This window comes from Rhincodon typus, chromosome 8, assembly GCF_021869965.1.
Source record: "Rhincodon typus isolate 14 chromosome 8, sRhiTyp1.1, whole genome shotgun sequence".
Classification (NCBI taxonomy): domain Eukaryota; kingdom Metazoa; phylum Chordata; class Chondrichthyes; order Orectolobiformes; family Rhincodontidae; genus Rhincodon; species Rhincodon typus.
In genome coordinates, this window is record NC_063339.1 from 41,994,915 (window position 1) to 42,013,983 (window position 19,069).

General features: G+C 41.3%; 1 protein-coding gene across 1 annotated transcript in view; it reads right to left on the bottom strand.

Moving 5' to 3' along the window:
- Positions 1-5,504: 5,504 nt before the first annotated feature.
- LOC109932736 (thioredoxin domain-containing protein 16-like) overlaps positions 5,505-19,069 on the bottom strand; it is a 105,474-nt gene continuing 91,909 nt past the window's right edge. The window contains exons 5-8 of the mRNA XM_048599853.1: positions 18,571-18,709; positions 15,929-16,095; positions 12,846-13,036; positions 5,505-8,191 (exon numbers count right to left, since the gene is read on the bottom strand). Of these exons, the coding sequence (XP_048455810.1) occupies positions 7,911-8,191; positions 12,846-13,036; positions 15,929-16,095; positions 18,571-18,709 (778 nt within the window). The 3' untranslated portion in view covers positions 5,505-7,910. The remainder of the gene's footprint in view (positions 8,192-12,845; positions 13,037-15,928; positions 16,096-18,570; positions 18,710-19,069) is intronic.

The following is a 19,069-nucleotide window of genomic DNA, read 5'->3' on the forward strand; positions in this document are numbered from 1 at the left end:
AAAAAGTATTTCAAAGTCTAAAGAAAAGGTCTTAAAAATTCATTGACTTGCATGTGGGAGTTAGTGACTTACATACACCAGGTAAGGCTATAAGACCAATACCGTTAGGAACTTGAATAGGTTTCAACTCTTGAGTCTGTTTTGCAATTGAATAGAAGCATGGCTGATCCAATATTTTCACATCCACTTTCCTACACTTTCTCTGTACCCTTGGTTCCCCTATTCATCAGTATCTCAGCCTTAAATATACACAAGGACTCTGCACCACAGCTCTCTGTAGCAAGCAGATCCAAAGACTAACAACCCTCTGAGAAGAAATTCCTCCTCATCTTAGTCTTAAATTGGCACTCCTTTATTCTGAGACTGTGCCCTCTGGTCCTAGTCTCTCCCATAAAAGGAAACATCAGCATTTACCGTGTCAACTCCTTTAAGGATACTGTGTGTTTCAATGAGATCACCTCTCAGTCTTCTAAACTCCAGTCAGTAGAGTGCCAACCTGTTTAGACTCTGCTCATAAGACAATTCCACCAAACCAGGGATCATCCTTGTGAACCTTCCCTGAACTTCCTTCAATGGAGTGATATCTTTCCTTAAACAAGAGGACCAAGATTGCTCATAGTACTCAGATGTGGTCTGACCAGCACTTTGTACAGTTGTATTAAGACTTCTCTACCATTATACTCTAACCCCCTTGAAATAAAGGCCAACATTCCATCAGCTTTCCTAATTATCTACTGTATATGTTGTGCTAGCTTTCTGTGTTTCATGCACAAGCCACATCTCCCCCACCCCCATCCCTTTGTGTTTCAGCCTTCTGCAGTTTTCCCCATTTAAACAATACCGTTTTTTGTTCTGCTTTCCAAATGAATAACTTCACATTTTCTCAAATTCTTGCCCACTTATTTAATCTCCCTCTCAGAACTTGCCTTGCCACCTCTTTTTCTGCTGTCTGCAAATTTAATTCCAGTACATTCAGTTGCTTCCTTCAAGTCATTAGTATATATTGCAAACAGCTGTGGTCCCACGCGGATCCCTGTGGCACCCCACTAGTCACAGGTTGCCAACCTGAAAATGAACCCCTTATACCCACTTGCTGTTTCCTACCCATCAGTCAATGGTCTATCCGTGCCAATATACTACCACCAACACTATGGGCTCTTATCTTTCAACTTAACCTTTTGTGACGTACATTATCAAATGCCTTCTGGAAGTCCAAATACAACACATCAACTGGTTCCCTTCTATTCACTCTAGTTGAGACTTTTTCAAAAATTCCCATAATCTCTTTGCCTCTTCACCTACCTTCATGTCCAAGCTTTTAGTCATCTGTCCTAATAGCTTCTCATGCAACCCAATGTTAATTTTTGTTTGATGATGCTCCTTTTAAGTACCTTGGGATACTCTGGTACCGTTAAGACATTACAAAAATACTGTCGTGATTTTGGTGTAGTAAAAGATTATAGAACATATTTTCAGGGAAGAGGAGGAATATTTTTAGTGTGCTAGTTAACATTCATCTCTCAAACTACACCAGTAAAACAATGAATATCGTCAATTTCACTTCTGGATCCCGGATGTGCATAATTAAGATTTTGTATTATTGTTAATTGAATTATTTTAGACCCAGAAACTAATTCCAACCTGTCAAACTGAACTACCCTGCGTCTTACTGCAAATGGCCATACATTCCAAAGATGTTGTAATTGGTGTGGCTCTTTGCATTGGACAGGATGCTGGGAACATAGGGCTGAATCTCATATTTTTTGAGTCTGAATTGCATTGATTTTTATGTAGGGTTTCTCGTGGATAGGCCTAGTGAGCTTTCTTGCCCTATCTTACCAAATTCAACTCAGTTATTGACTACCATGGCATGTCTTACATGTGAACTTCGCCCCAACTTTTCACTCATGTTCGGACAACAACTTGTCTCTCATCGGATATCTGCCGAAACACCAACATCCCTTGCATTCATGCCATCTTTAAAAGCCTGTTGTGCACCCAGACAAGCATTTCTAATACGTAGCTGCCCAGCATTGCTCCTGACATTTGGTCTGCACATAATAGATGGGGAAGATCAGCACCTTGCTTTGTGGACAGTATCCAGGAGGTCCTGTTGGATGGGTGGTGCTGACATGGGACTTCCTCTTACCCTATGGCCTGTAGTGAAAGCCACAACATCAATCCGTACCAGTCTGGCTTGAGGTTGCTACCAGGATTAAAATAGTCTCAGCTGTCTGGAGTAATGCTGTAGGAAGATGGTCAATGTCTGCCAAGGTAAGTTCCATCACCTGCTCTCAAATACCTCACACTATGCTATTTCTGCTACTGTGCTCGTGCTCTCACTATTACCTGCAACATCATCTCTCATTCATTATGACCCATTCCAAACCCCAACATCACTAATTCTAAAAAGGCTGGGTCCACACTGCCTACTCACTTGCTCAGGACACCTCCTCACATGCACCAACAGTGAGAGCTGCGCCACCCACTTCAATCATAGAATAGAAACCCTACAGTGTGAAAGCAGGCCATTCAGCCCATCAAATCCACACAGACCCTCCAAACAGCACCCCACCCAGACCCAATCCCCTACTTTATTCCTGCAACCCTAGATTTCCCATGGCTAATCCACCTAGCCTGCTCATCCCTGGACTCTATGGGCAATACACCATGGCCAATCCACCTAACCTGCACATCTTTGGACGGTGGGAGGAAATGAGACCACCCAGGAGGAAACCCACACAGACATTGGTGAATGTGCAACCTCCACACAGACAGTTTCCCAAGGCTGGAATCAAACCTGGTGCTGTGAGGCAGCAGTGCTAACCACTGAGCCACTGTGCATAATTTATGTCTATCTGTCATTCCGTGAGGAAAACAGACCACAATAGGGCTGAAAGAGTTAAGACAGGTGGTTGTGTTGCCCATCATTTGGCTCCATGCCCTTTATGAGGACAGGATCCAGAATCTCTCAGCCTGGAGCAGGCCCTGGACTGGTATTGGAGGCTGCTCTTGACTTACCATGCTAGAGAGTGAATGCTACCACACTGTGAGTGAAGGCTATCACCCTTGGCTTGACCGACACCAACTAATGATTGAGAAGCTTTCTGGCTTTGTATCCACATAAACAACGAGGCAAGACTGTGGTAATATGAGCATGGTATCAAAATGCAAAAAGGAGAAGCAAGGCAGGAATGTTGTGAGCTCCCAGGTAGATGAGAGTGAGTGAGTGCTCTGAAAGTGAGTGGAGAGAACAGATATTCAGCCTCAGAGCTAGTAAGACAGCCTGTTCAGTCTCTGAGCTGGGTGTTTGTCTCTGAGCACACAGTGTCCTTGCTGTAATGACAGTTACCGGTGCACTCTGCAATAAAATACTGAAGTGCAGAAGTGACTTGGAGATGTGTCATTACAGTTCTTACAGGCTGACATCTTGGATGCCAATGTCCTTGGACATCAGCTGTGTGCAGCTGATGCCCATGGAGTATGCCCTGAGATGTTGTTGCTGCCAAGACATTTTGTGTGAAAAGACACGCACCCACCTCATGGCTTGGATCAGGGTTGATCTCATGGCTTCTTGTTTGCTCTCTGAGTGTTTACTCACTTTGCACCTATTTGGATTCTCACAGCACTTGTCTTTCCTTTTCTTGCCTTTCTGCAATTTGGCATCTCTTTCAGAATTAAACGCTCACAATACTTCTGTGTTTCCTTGCTGTTTAGTGCAGACACAAAGCCAGGCAGCTTGTCTAACTTAAAAAAAAACTTGTCCAACTTGTCAGCAGTCATTAATAAATGAGGTGAACAAGCTGCTGTACATTACAGTGCTCTATCAATGTCACAGTCACACCACATGCCAGCAACTGACACAGCAAAGACACTGCATGTGCTTGACCCAAATGGTCATGTCTCAAAGTCCATGGGGATAGTCCCCTGTCAGATCAAAGGGAGACAGTCTTCAAGGGGTCCTGGCACAACAAGTCAATGGCATTGTCTAATATCAGTCCAGGATTTCAGACATGTTCAATTGGCTGCTCAGGTCGTTCAGAGTCAGGAGCCATATCATTACAATACAAGGAGTGGACCTCAGGCAGTCCTGCAGATGCAAACAGTCTAGGGATTCCCGACAAATCAGTTGGGACAGCACAGCTATTGGTCATGTGTCTAGTCACCTATCAACCAGGATGGTCAGGAGAATGGATCTCAGTCAGGCCTGGGGGTTAGCTCAATAAAGATCCAAGGGGTGGTATGAGGGCCACTGCTAAGTAGAGAAATGGGGGGATTTCATTTCTGGGGCTTGGACCATGCTGTGATGCAGAAAGGACAACACTTATGGAGTGGGAACCTTAACCTACAAAAGGAAGAGATGCAGGACATGAGTTACTGTGGAGGGAATGGGTCATTGACAGTCATAACTGCCCTGGCCACAATGGAAGGTCAGTGCAGCACAATGGATGGTATGACTAAGCTGTACGGCTGGAGCTCAGCGATGAGGGGGAGCGGTGTTAAGAGATGAAGTCATCATTTAAAGAGGTTTACGGGAATCTATGGAGGATCAGTACCACTAGACTCAAAGGGAAGAAAGAAACACGGAGATTCAGGAAGGCTGATTACCAGACTGAGCCTGGGACTCCCTGTACCTAGCACAACCTACATTGCCTTTCTTACTCATGAAAATCACAAATACACATGGAGCAGAAAATGGCTGCAGCCCGAGTGGACAAAGCAAGCTTTTTTTCTGTCTGAGCGTGTGGGCTCAATGTATGAACGATACGTAACCCTGAAGGGGCAATTGCATTGATCAGGCACATTCACAGTGCAGAAGTCATCGGTAATTATAGTGCACTGCACATCAACTTCATACAGTATCCAACTGTATGGGATAAAAATCTTGGATACCAGTAATCTTGGCTACGTAATTGGCCATTGCAGGTTAAAGATAGTTACCTCTGTGAAGAAGTAATCACAGATGGCTTTTAAAGTGGCACCCGCAGGCTCCAATTCACAAAGACAATCTAAGATCTGATGAAGGTCTTGATGAAGAGTCATCTTGACTCAAAGTTAGCTTGTTCTCTCTCCACGGATGCTGTCTGAACTGCTGTGATTTCCAGGTTTTTTCTTATTTTCAGTACAGATTCCAGCACTACATTAATTTGCTCCTCCAAGATCACAAAGGCATGGAGCAGTATTTGCCAACATTCTCTTAAATGCAATATGCAATGCTGCCTTTCTTGAGTGATGTGGGGGATGGTGGGAGGACATGGTATCAGTAATCATGCAGCTTTACAATCTCCTCCTGTATTTGCGTGACATGTTTCTGTGCATTTACTGAATTAAGATCTCTATGTTAAAGGTCCACATTGAGGCATTCCATGGTCCACCTTGTCAGTGTTTTCCATTTCCCACTGTATGATGGATTTTGATAAACCGTCATTTGAGATTCATATGAATGCTGACAGCTCACATTACTAACAACCTACTCACGGTTTCTGATTTTTCCCATGCAGGTTCAGTGGAACTGTGTCCAATGGATCAGTCATCATCACTGTGGCTGTGGTGCTGAGAAATTGTGGAGGAACAGATGTATCAACAAGCGCAGGGCTAGCAGCAAGATCCTGCAGCTACTGAACTGCCTCCACATTGAGAAGTTGCAGTTGAAAGCCCCCTCAGGAGGTATTAGAGTCTATTGTTCTCATTGCCATTTCCTCCAGATGAGCAAGGCACTTTACCGCTGCAGGCTGAGAATATCCTGGGCCACTGTCACAGAACTGTGGCAACTGCTGGAGTGGACCCCCTACAACTTGAAGGAGTAGGTGGCCATCCTATCCCGTGGCTGTCAAGGTAACAGTTGGACCAAACTTTTCTGCAACTGACTGCTCCAAGCATGCACTGGGGACTTGTGTGCGATCTCTCAATCCTCAACCCGGAAATGTATCAAGGTTGTTATTGATGCAATTGTGGCTAATGGCACTGTTTCATCTCACCTCCCCGTGAAAAAGTCAGCCCATGTGGGACCTTTGAACATAGTTGGTTTGCCTAGGTATACGGTGCTATAGATGGTAGATACATTACATTGAGAGCAGCATGTCATAGCACAGCTGACTTCTTCAACCAAAAATATTCCATGCCATCAATGTACAAGTTATCTGTGATCAATAGTACCATAGATTAGAAGTCTGTATCCAGTAGCTTTGAAGCTGCAATGATCCTTGGGAACCTTTAAGTTCCTGCTTCACTCCAAGGGCCAGATGCCTGACAGGGATGGTTACTGGGAGATGAGAGTTACTCTCTCCAGCCATGACTCATAGCTCTGATACATGCTGACTGAGGGTCAGTATAGATACAATGCAGCCCATTCTTCTACAAGGACCATCATGGAACAGACAATAAGGATCCTGAAGATGAAGTTCTGATGCTTTGGTTGGTCTGAGTGGGTCTTTGCAGTACTGTCCAGAGAATGTGCCACATAATTCAAGTCAACTGTGTTACACACAACTGAAGTAGGCAACAAAGAGATTTGACGGGCTGAATTGGGATAGGAAGAGCAGTCTTCTGAGCAGCAAGATAATCACATTGAGGACAAGGAACATTACTATCATCTCCATTTGCTCTAAAGCAAAATACTATATTTGCTGCAATTCAACTGTGCCAAATTGGATCAGTTATGATATTACTGGAGGGCAAGGCAGGTTTGAAGGTCCAAGTGGGCTGCACCTACTCCTAATTTGCATGTGTGTATGGATGTCAAACCACACTATAACCATAACTATTTGTACAATTGGCCAAATACTTTTAAGATCAGTGCTTTGCAATAGAATCTTTTAACAAAGTATTGTAAAGAGTTTCAGACCAAATCACCATGGTCTTGAGAAGGGCCTCACAGGAATAATACTGTACGATAAAGCCAACTTAATAGGATTGATATTTTTTAAAAGTCTAGTGAATCCAAGAACAAACTATATGTTTATCACATTGTTTAATCCATCATAGCTTAATTAAATAGTTTAAAAAATGCTGATTTTGAATTAAAGCAAGCTTTCTTCTTCAACTTCCTCCTCTTGTTGAAAATCATTAGTTTATGAAATACAAATGCATATCTCTGCAATAACTTTTACCATCAATATTTAGCAAAGGACTATCTACAAAACACTTGTATTGTTCTTTTAAAAGTACACACACAAGCTCAAATTATTAACAAGTGTTAACGGTTTAATAAAATTTCAAAAAAACAGATTGTTCTGTGAACAGTTAAAACTGGTTTATATTGACATAATTTAACTTGGGTGAAGAAATCCTATCCTGCCAATGTATACTGCACATCGTCTCAATATTAACAATCAATTTTTACCTGCATAGCATACAACAATTGGACTCTGAAACAGTTACTAGAATTTGAAAGGAGGTTAAATAGGAGTTCTTCACCAAACAATGGTACATACAGGAATTGACCTGGTCTGGTTCCATAGTAAAAATGCAAATTTATTATCAATCAGCTGTCACACTTGATGTAAAATATATTAAATCAAGCTCTACTGTAATTTTCAAGACATACAAAAGACTGGCATTTTCACTGGTTTGAGTTACCATGATGTACTGTACTCAATTCTTTCTCATTTTAAACTGAGTAACAAAATAACCTACAAAAGAATTACTGAATCATTTGAAATTTACTTGTTATGAAAACCGGCCGCTGCTTTTTTCAATCTGGTTCATGCGGGAAATGCTAAGCAGTACCACAGGATTAACTAAGTGTTCAGTTTCTGTTGCACAATCAGCTTCTGGCAGTAATTTGCACCTTCTGCTGATAAAGTCTATAACAACATCCAGAAGCAAATACAATCATGCCTTAGCTGCTAAAATCAGTATAGCTGTTCAACAGTCTCAGAGATATCCACTTACTGAATTGTGGTTTCTGATCATAGCTCATTATGAAGATCATGCTGCATCTTGTTTTGCTTATCTGGTGGTGTAGGAGTCCCTTGCACTTTTTGAGATGCTGCAGCTAGTTCACTTTGAGCTTCTTCCTCACCACTCTCATTCAAATGTTCAGTCCCACTTTCCTCCTCCTCATAGGGTTTTTCTTGGTTTGCAGAAGTGGGTGTCCTCTGCTTTGCAAATCCAGGATGTACAATATCCATAATGGCCAGAAAATCATAAGTAGCTTGTGGGGGTGTCCACTCTTTTCTTTGCAGATTATCTATGAAAGTATGATCATTAAAACTTGCAAACATCTGATATTTAAAAACATGCAAGTTGGACTGTCAATAATTATATGTTTAAAGCTTCAATACAATACTTTGATGGGAAAAGCAAATGGCTGGCTCTTCGGGCTTCTGCATGTAGACATGGGCTTGGATAAGGAAGTGACTGCATTTCCACTAATTGTACATCACCATTCACTACTGGATGTGGCAAGGCTAGTACTTAGATTTGATCCATTGGTTGTGTGTCCCATCTGCCGTTTGGCATACAGGGAGTCTTTTGATGTAGCTTCACCAGATTGACGCCTTATTTTTAGGCATGCCTGGTGCTGCTCCTGACAAACAATCCTGCACTCTTCATTGAGCCAGACTTGATCTCCCAGCTTGATGCTAATGGTAGGGTGGAGGTAACGCTGGGCTATGAGGTTAGATTATGATTGAATACACAATCTGCTGCTGATAGCCTACAGTCCTTCACGGATGCTCAGTTTTGATTTGGTAGATCTGTTTGACTAGTCTCTGCGACAGCTATCCCAATTTTGGTACAAGCCCCCAGGTGTCAATAAGGATGGTTTTGCAGGGAACTGGATTTGCCACTGCCGTTTCTGGCGCCTACATTAACTCCTTCATTTAGATTTTGTAGCAGTTTGATACAAGCCATTTCAGAGGGCAGTTAGAAGTCAACCATACTTATGTAGACCTGGAATTACATTAGGCAAGGATGGCAGATTTCCTTCTCTGAAGGACATCAGTGAACCAGATGGACTTTTACAATAATTGACACTGGTTACAAAGCCACTATTAGATTAGCTTTTAATTCTAGATTGTGCTGTATCCGAATTTCACCATCTGCCATGGAGAGATTCACACTTAAGTCCCAATAGCTTGGGCTTCTGAAATACTAGCACAGTGACATCATCACTGTGCCACCACATCCCCCCTCAAACTTGTATCATTTCAGATTGAGTCTCTGATTCTACATGCATAATCATGAAAATTCGAAACGTTCTTCCATTAATTCATCATTCCTAATGTTATACATTGAATACAAAAATGGATTATTCCATTGGGTCTCAGGTAATGAAGTTATATTCTCCACTTAAATTCACATTAAGTCAAGAATTATATGTAAAACGTTTCATTGGACAAGGTCGAATTTGGAAACAGATCTTAGAAGTAATGGAAACATTTTTCTAATCATTCAAACAGCTTTATTCCAAAATCACAAGGCTTTTGGTAAAACCAAGCTGTTGTTTCTGCAACATTATTTTTGCTATTTGGAGTATCAAATTCAGAGTCACCTTTTTAATTTATTTGCTCACAGGATATGAGCAACTCTGTTAAGACCACAGATAGGACCTATTACAGGAGAATCTTACAAAGCAGAGATTGAGAGATATCTTGTCGCTACCCATAACCTCTCCATCATTATCTTTTTATTTTCATTCTGGTAACATTGACAATATTTATCAACTTCTCAGCCCACTTGTGGTTGAAGTCATTGTCCATGCACTGGTAATTTCAACTGTGAATTATTCAAATTCCTTTTTGGTCGATCTCCAACTACCCATCCTCCCTAAACTGGAGATTCATCTGGCAGAAGTAATTGAGCCTGTCTGTTGAGCTTATAAATGAAATTCCATGTGTTTGAAATACGTGTTTGAAATACCATACGCGTTTGAAATACCATACGCTTGAAATACCGGAACGTAAAAGTGAATGAGTAACTAATATGATTAATACATTACCAAAAACCTCAGGAGTGCATGGTGAATTCCGTTAGAGGGTTACATTGAGGTCAAGTCAAAACTATTTTGCAATGTCACAAACTGTGCAGTGTAACTAGTCTATTAGTTGCTAGGTGTTTTTCATGATTCATGAACATTAATAGTTTTAGTAATGTGAAAGAATGCCTGTAAAGCAGTGTCCATGTGAAATTCTAGTTCTTCTACTTACTCAGGCCCGATATACCTAAATGTCCTTCCTATACTATTCAAGAGTCTGGGGCAAAACTGCTAACTAGTGACTTGCAAAACTGAGGGTTGAATTTTACCAAAAATTTAAGCTAAGTGTTAATTTTGGCGACTTTCCTTGGTGAGTTTTCTCACCCCATCTTGCAAACTTTGCACCACAACCCCATGTCAACCCACTCGTTGTACTCGCCCACTCCCCCACACAAAGAAGAGCTGGCCACTGTTGGGACATCCTGGGATTCTGGCATTGTCTTTAAAACCCAGACATGCACCCAGTTAGGTGCTGGCAATCTACAGCTGCCTTGCACGGTTCCTATCAACTGCCCAATACATATCAGACAGAGGGAAATTGGCACTGCGCATCGCTAATAGGGATCTGGAGAAGAGCACATGGTATGTTGCTATCCACGATAAGAGGGCTGGAGTAGCAAGCAGCGAACTAGAGTCACCACATTACCTGTCCGACCTTCATGTCAGAAATTGTCTCCATCTCATTTGTATCCAGCTAGCGGGTGAATGGGAAACTGCATATCAATGAGGCGACAGGATGTAATAATAAGGATACTAATGCTTGAGAATAGGCCTCTTGCCACTTACTAACAAGAATGCCATCTCCCATTCAACATTTTGTTGGAAAATAGGACTTTTTGCTCTCTAGGTCTGGAATCTCCTTAATAAAGATTTCACATGATTTTCCCAACTTTCTTTCCCAGCTTGTTCAGTGGCAGGAAAGATTCCATCCTGAGTCAAAATTCTTCTGCTTACCTCATGCTGTAAAAAACATTTTTTTGAGCTTGACTTTACTTTTACTGTAAACTTGGCAGCTTTGTTCAGTTGAATGCACTCTCACTTGTGAGTCAGAGGCTGTGATTTTGAAACCTGCGAGGCTTGAGTGCATAATCTAAGGTGATATTTTATGTAGTGCTGAGGGAATATGGTATCACCAGGGATGCAGTTCCTCAGCTGAGACATTAAACCAATTAGTCCATCTTAGTTAAATACAACTGACCCCATAACATTATTCTGGAAAGAGTAGAATGTCCTCCTAGGCCCAGGGAAAAATTGCTCACTCAATCAACAACGCAAAAGCAGATGATCTAGTCATTCATACGTTGGTACATTTATATTTATTGCTTATAAAGCACTTTGGGAGGTGATGTAAATCAGAGTTCCTTTTTCTTAGGCTGTTGTTCAGCTTTCAGTATTTGGGATGTGATGTAAACCTGAGTTGCTTCCTCTTGGGCTTTTGACCAGCTTTCAATATCTTGTTACCATTGAATATCACAAGGCATATGGCGAATGTCAACATTGATGTATTTGAACTTTTCACTGTTACAAAAGCACTAAGACCTTGAAATAAAGTTAAACATCACCAGTGCAACATGTGTCAAAGAAACAACATTAAAGTAAGTTTGACACATGATGGACATTGCCTGTAAATACATATAATAACTACAGTGAAAATCAGCAACAAATTCAAAAAACATGGTAAAAATACAAGTGGTCACCAAACAGATTTTCCAGCAAAACAAGTAAACAAATCAATAACCCCAAAATGTAACTAAGCCATCTTCTTGCTATCCTCAATCCTGATTTAGAAATATGCCATTTGCTCAGTCCCACATGGTCAATATCCTAGAGCTCCTGAACTACCACCACGATGGGAACAATATTACAGCTATGTCATTAAGTCCTGATTACAAACTAAAGACAAAAGTTTGGTCCTGAAAATATGCAGAGCAGTATCATGGTGTAAGTGCTAGATACACCTACCAGGAACCTCTGATCCTCACCCTGCCAGAGTGTGGGGGTAGAGAGGAACCAGTGTGTCCTGGGAACCAACTAGCAGATGCCAAGAATTCTAGTGTAGGCAGTTATTGACATCTGGTGGAGGAATCTACAGGGTATTTCTAAAATTCTAGTGTAAATTTAAGCTTTGATAACTTTGGATGTTACATGGTAAAAACAAATTATAAATGCTATGAGGAAGAAGAATTCACCTTGTTTTAACACAATACTGTTGAAATTTCTAGGCTTCAACATTATTGCTGTCTCTCATGTTATATCGTCTGACCTGATTTCCTAAACTTCCATCTTTTCTTTTGTTTCTATTTCAATTAATTTCAGCACTGTTAATACAATTCAAGCAACATGAACACAAGATAATCATGATTTGTGATTCATCACTCATTTAAAATGACACTTCCAAAGTTATATTCCTGTGACCCTGCTCCATGCTCATCCCTCTACTTTTTAAAAGGGCAAGAAGAAATTCAAAAATAATTAATACTTTTATAGGCCCAGGGAGGACTGGTCAATAACGTGGGCCCCAATTACAAGGTGGATGGTATATCTGACTTTTTTTCAATTACACAGAGGATTCCCAGATCATGAATGAAGAAGTGTCTGGCTTTGGAACTGCCCTCCAGCTATTAACTGTCTCAAGCAAGTGACGTTATTTCAAGGAGTCTGTGTTTCTTCAAAACTTGCAAGAATTTGTAATATCCCACAATATCCATGTTCTGGTCTCTTGCTCTTTCATCACATTCTCACCAGACGTACAGCTGGATTGAACTGGAAGGCATCCATCTGGTATCCATTATGCTTGGTATTGTAAAGATAGACTGCAGACACAACGGTTTACATTTAACTGTTGGGAAACATTGATTTTACTTACTTTTCGGGACCTCCTGTCCTGTTTGTATCTTCTCTAACCAATATAGCACACCGACTGCTGATATAAGCTCTCCTTCTGGAAATACAAACACATGGCCACTCGAGCTGAGTTGCACTAAGACCAGTGCTGGCAGCTGTGGGAGGTAGTTCAAATATACTTGAAGAATCTCTTTTCCAACATGTGTCTTTCGTCTTAGTGGTTTAAAAACATAGATACAAGTTATTAACAATAAAATAACTAAACCACAGAACTACAAAATAATTAGTTATACTATTGAAATGGAATTACATGAGTCGCACATTTAAGTAAAACCACTGCCCGTCATTCACCAAATGGACAAAAAGGTTTTTAAAGTTATGTTTCAGGAATAGAAAGGAAATCTGTTGTCAGAAGAACTACTGCCGAATAAAATTTCTGGGCAAGTCAAAACAATTAACAAATAAAGTCTATTAAAAGGTTACTTCAAAATTCAGCATTTAACTTTCAACCAAATAAAGCCAGAAAGAAAATTTACAATTTTCAACATGATAATCAATGATGCAACATACAATACAAATAGGAGAAAATTAGATCCATTGCTGGACATTTCAGGATAAGTTTAGTTCATTTTTAGGCCTACACCTAAGAAACAGACTACACTAAAAGTTTTGGGATTTTTAGCTGGATTAGAAAAAAATTGTTCAAGCGCTCTTGTTCTTATCTAATTATTAACATTTTAACTGGATCGATTATACTTGACAATACAAGGCTTCCCAGGCAGCAGTCAGACATGTTTTAACATTACTAAAGATGATCTTATCGTGGTAAATGGAGGACTTCAGTTTATATTGTAGGAACAGAACCCCAAATCCCGCTGTCCAGAAACTGGAATTCTCTGAAAACTGGAGGTTTGTTTCTCTCATGCTACGGAACATTGAGAATGGAGAAAAAAATAAATTGTACTCTTTTAAATACGATATGTGGTCATATGGTTGCTTACATAAATTCTATCCTTAAAATCAGTGTAATGACTGAGCAGTATTTTCAGTGCCCTCACTCTGAATCAGCATTTAAACTACATGGGGGCAATGGGCAAGTTCACCCCTGAAGGCTATCAAAATACGTGGCAAAATTCAATCACAGAGGGAACTAACCAGAGAATAACCATCGCCATAAACAGAACAGATAGCACCGGTGAGGGGTTGCTCCTCCAATGAAATGTACATCTCTCCCATACTTGCCCGAGAAAGATTCATCACTGAGCCTATCACCAGCTATCACAAGATAGAACCATTCTGTGACTGGAGGAGCAGCGAGCAGTTAGGTAAGTAAGTGGCGGCAGTCATCAGTTGGGTCAGAGAAGTCTTTTGCTAGGTATTGAGGTCCATGCCTTTGGCCAGGGACCAGGATTTGTGCCCTCAGTTGGGGGTCATGGGTCAAGTCTTTGCTCACGATTCTGGGACCATGACCTTGGTCAAGGGTCTTGTGTTTTTTTCTGTGTCTGGGGCCAGATGCCATGCCTTTGGCCAGGGGTCATGTGCTTTGCCAGAGACCACAGTCTGTGAGCTTTGCCAGGAATTGGAGGCCATGTCTTTGGTAGGGGGCTGTGCCTTATGCCAATGGCCGTGGCACAAGGTTTCTGCTTAGGGCTAGGTATTTGGTTTGGGGCCATCTACTTTGACAGGTCAGACACAGTTACAATGAGACGGTTCCTAGGATTCTGAAGGAAGTGAGAGTAGAAATTGTGGGCAATCAGGCCACAATCTTTCAGCTATCCCTGGACTTGGGGAAGCTGCTAGAAGACTGGAGGATTGCAAACACTACAGCCTTGTTCAAGAAAGGTTGTAAGAAAAATCTCAGCAATTACACACCAGTTTAATTTCAGTGGTGTGGAGGAGAATATTTAGTGGTTAACAAGTGGTCACTACTAGAGCTGTTGCCATCGAGAATGAACCAGTTAATGATAACTGCCAGATAACTCACACGCTTTAGTTTAAATGTTAAACCAAGCAGGTTGACTCTGATTGGTCAAGGCATTGCCTTGAGAAATGAACCAAAGAATAGCTATCATCCATTTGGTTGAGTTGAAATGGATACAGGGTCCTTTGTGTGAATATATGTGGCATGCAGTATGTCACACCTGCAGTGACATTCATATAACCACATTAGTCATTTGTGCCGAATGTAGAGCTTTTTTGGCTGGGCAGCAGCATCCTATTAGTGGTGAAAACTACTCATGATGCTACTCATGGGTCAGAGATGTCTTTTGCTAGGCATTGAGGTCCGTGCCTTTGGCCAGAGACCAGGGTTTGTGCCCTCAGTTGGGGGTCATGGGTCAAGTCTTTGCTCACGATTCTGGGACCATGACTTTGGTCAAGGGTCTTGTGTTTTTTTCTGTGTCTGGGGCCAGATGCCATGCCTTTGGCCAGGGGTCATGTGCTTTGCCAGAGGCCAGGGTTTGTACCTTTTTGCCAGGGACCACAGTCTGTGAGCTTTGCCAGGAATTGGAGGCCATGTCTTTGGTAGGGGGCTGTGCCTTATGCCGATGGCCGTGGCACAAGGTTTAGTAGCAAGAAACAGCTAGTATCCTCTCAATCAAAGACAATGAATCAATCATAGAATCCCTACAGTGCGGAAAGAGGTCATTTGCCCCATCGAGTTGCACTGATCCTCTGAAGAGCATCCCACTCAGACCCACCACCCACATTTCCCATAATCCATCTAGCCTGCACATCCCTGGACACCATGGGCAATTTAACATGGCCAATCCACCAAACCTGCACATCTTTGAACTGTGGGAGGAAACCAGAGCACCGGGTGGAAACCTATGCAAATACAGGGAATACGTGCAAACTCCAGTCACCCAAGGCTGGAATCGAGCCGGGTCCCTGGCGCTGTGAGGCAGCAGTGCTAACCATTGCATTACCGTGCTGCTATTTCAATAACTAGCTGCGACAATGAAGCTACGTTTAATTTGCCCTGCCCGCTTGAGGCTTCCTTTCAAATTTTTGTCGTCCCTACGGATATTTTTTGCAGACCATCATAAAAAATCTTAGCAGTTTATCAAAATCTGATGAATTACTGCCAAGGAAGTTGTGACTTACAGATCAATCCAGCACATGGTATAAGTCTGCACATCTCTTAACTTGGTAAGTTGTTCAAGCTCCTCTCTAGCTTTCATAGTCTTGGTGTCACCATTATCAATGAAAAGCATGAGTAACGGTTTCAGAGGATGAAAATAAGATGGGAAATTTTCCACTGTGGCTTCAGGCTAATGTTAAAAATAGGAATAAAAGAGAATATGTTAGTTTATTCAGTTACTAAGAAATGGTCGAGATAGTTACAGACAATTCAGATCTATAATTATAGGTAATCTTTATTGGTTCTGATCAGATCATCTTCATAATCTGCAATAAAATGATGTCACCGGAGAGTATGTCTGTCCCTATTCAGCTATAGCAATCCAAGAAGCAACAGAGAAACACTTATGAAGAGGTATGTCACTTAAACTGATACCATTTTGATAAAGTCCCACACAGGAAGCTGGCTAGAAATGTTAAAGCACGGGGATAGTAGGTAACGTACTGGTATAGTTTGAGAAAGAAAACAGACAGTAGGAATTCCAACATTGCCAGATTAATTAACAGGGTACTGCAAGGATCAGTGCTTGGGGCCCAGTATTTCAGAATATCGATAGCAATGATTTGGAGGAGTGGACCAAATGTAATGCTTCCAAATTTGCAAACGATACAAAGTTAGGCAGAATTGTCTGCTGTGCTGAAGACGCATGTAAGGAAGATGTAAAGCAGCTTCAGGCTTAGTGAAGGGCAAGAACATGGCTGATTAATATAATGTGGAAAAATGTGAGGTTATCCACTTTGGTAGAAGAAAGATGTGCAGAGTGAATGTTAAGGGGTTGGAAAGTGTAGATGTGCAAAGGGATTTCTAGGTGTCCTTGTCGATAAGTCACAGAAAACTAACACGCAGGGTGCAGTGAGCTATGAGGAAGGCTAGTGGAATGTTCGCCTTTACTGCAACAGGCTTTGGACTACAAGAGTAGTGAAGTCTGGTTTCAATTGCTTAGAAGCTTGGTTAGGCTGCACCTGTGTGCAGTCGTAGTTTCAGGAAAGACATTACTGCCATGCAGGAATGTCATGAAGGTTCATCAGATTTGTTCCTGGGATGATGGGACTGTTCTATGAAGAGAGATTGGGCAAACTGGGCCTGTATTTTTTAGTTTCAAAGAATGCGTGATGATCTCATTGAAACCGTCAAAATAGACAGGGTGGATGCAGATAAGACCCACAACCAGGGAGGTCTAGAACAGTTTAAACAAAAGGGGGTTGCCACTTATGTCCACAATGAGGATTTTTTTTAGTTTGGAATTCTCCATCACAGCGGGTTGTGGAAGCTCAGTCTTTGAGCATGTTTCAGGTAGAAATTGATGATTTTCAGATTACCAACGGCATAAAAGGTTATGGGGAAGGGATGGAATTAACGTGTTTGATCAGCTATCTGTATTGAATAGTACAGCAGGCTTGATAGAGCGAATGGCCTAGTTCTGTTCTTAAGTTTCTATGTTCACAAGGTCGTATGTTCACAGCCACCAGTTCAGATACTGGGAATCCATGTCCCTTAGAGGCTGGTATAAAGTTGGGATCAGCACATGGTGAGTCGTTGGGTGCGAGTAGATTGCAGTTAGATCAGGGAGAAAAAAGAGTGTGTGCCAGCTCATTGGGGGGTAATTTCACAGATGAGTTCTGTTACAGGAGAAGGACTTCAGCAGACTTACATAGAGGGCTGTGCATTCTTCGATGTTGGGTGCAATGGTTGGCTGCCAAGCAGTCACTGTTAAGAGACATGCAGAAATCTAGCTTCAAACTGATAGGGGGAATCACGCAAAGCTTGCCCTCCCTGCAGCTACTGCTCTACCTCGGTCTCCTGTTGCTGACCTAGAGTGGACGCAACTACTGGCCCAGTACAACAACATTCCCTGTCAAATCCAGGAACTCACGATAGCTCCTCCAATACACACCACAATAGTTCAAGATACAATGCAACTTGGGTGCCTGGTCCTTTAAATAACTGGTTCTGGATCTCTCTCGTACACATTTACTGAATAACAAGCTTGCAGTTTAGGTGGACCTGTGTGATCCAGTTCTAATCATTTGGCAGAGTTAATAATGTTATAATAGCACGAGTTCAGAGTCTGCCGGTGTATGCAAGGAATCTCTGGATTACTGCGCACCTTAGTATGGGCCTCTCTTTCAGCTATGTCAGAAGCAACTGGAGATGCAAACACTCCACTAGCAATGATCTGAATTATACAGGACTCAGTTATCTTAAGACTCTCAATTAAAGTCACCTGAATAAAATTAGCAGACACTGAGCAATGTTATGTGATTTTGCATTTGATAAACGTTGAGAGAGTGAATGCCATTCTATAAAATATCACATGATGACAACTCATGTAATATCTCAATGGAGTTAGAAACCCAAAGTCAAAAAAAATTACATCTTTTCCTTACACTACAACATTTTGCCTTAAAGGTGAGAACTACCAATAAAAAATGACACTTCAATTTAATATTATAACTAATTATGTCAAGAATTAATTCTTCAGTCACATCACAATATTTAAAGAGAATATGTATTTTTTGCAAAAGTATTTAAAACATTAATAATGAGAATTTCAAAAGTTATGCTAATCTGTTTAAATGCAAGTATCTAGCATTAAAACACTTACAAATGTTTCCAACATGACACTCTTGACTGCAGATACAATGCCCTCTCTGCTAGGATTTTCAAGATGAATGGCTTCTATGTGAGATTTTTCATCCCTAACAAACATCAGAGCTGGTAGAGCCACACCAAACTTTTGCGAGCTGAATGACAACGCAATGATAGAAGTGACAGATTAAAACAAAGTATCATTTAAATGCATGTAACTGATGGAAAGAAGTAACTTCTCATAAGTTAGTTTTAGCATCAAAATAGCAATTAACTGGAATTGTTCAGAAATTATTCATGTAAAATTTTTTCTGTAACAGTAACTGAAACTTTCGTACAAAACAAAGCCTAGTAGATTTTGACTTTTTGACCATGACAGCTCTGAGAACAGAGTTTCTGAGAACAGAGATAGTAGGAACTGCAGATGCTGAAAGAATCTGAGATAACAAGGTGTAGAGCTGGATGAACACAGCAGGCCAAGCAGCATCAGAGGAGCAGGAAGGCTGGCATTTCGG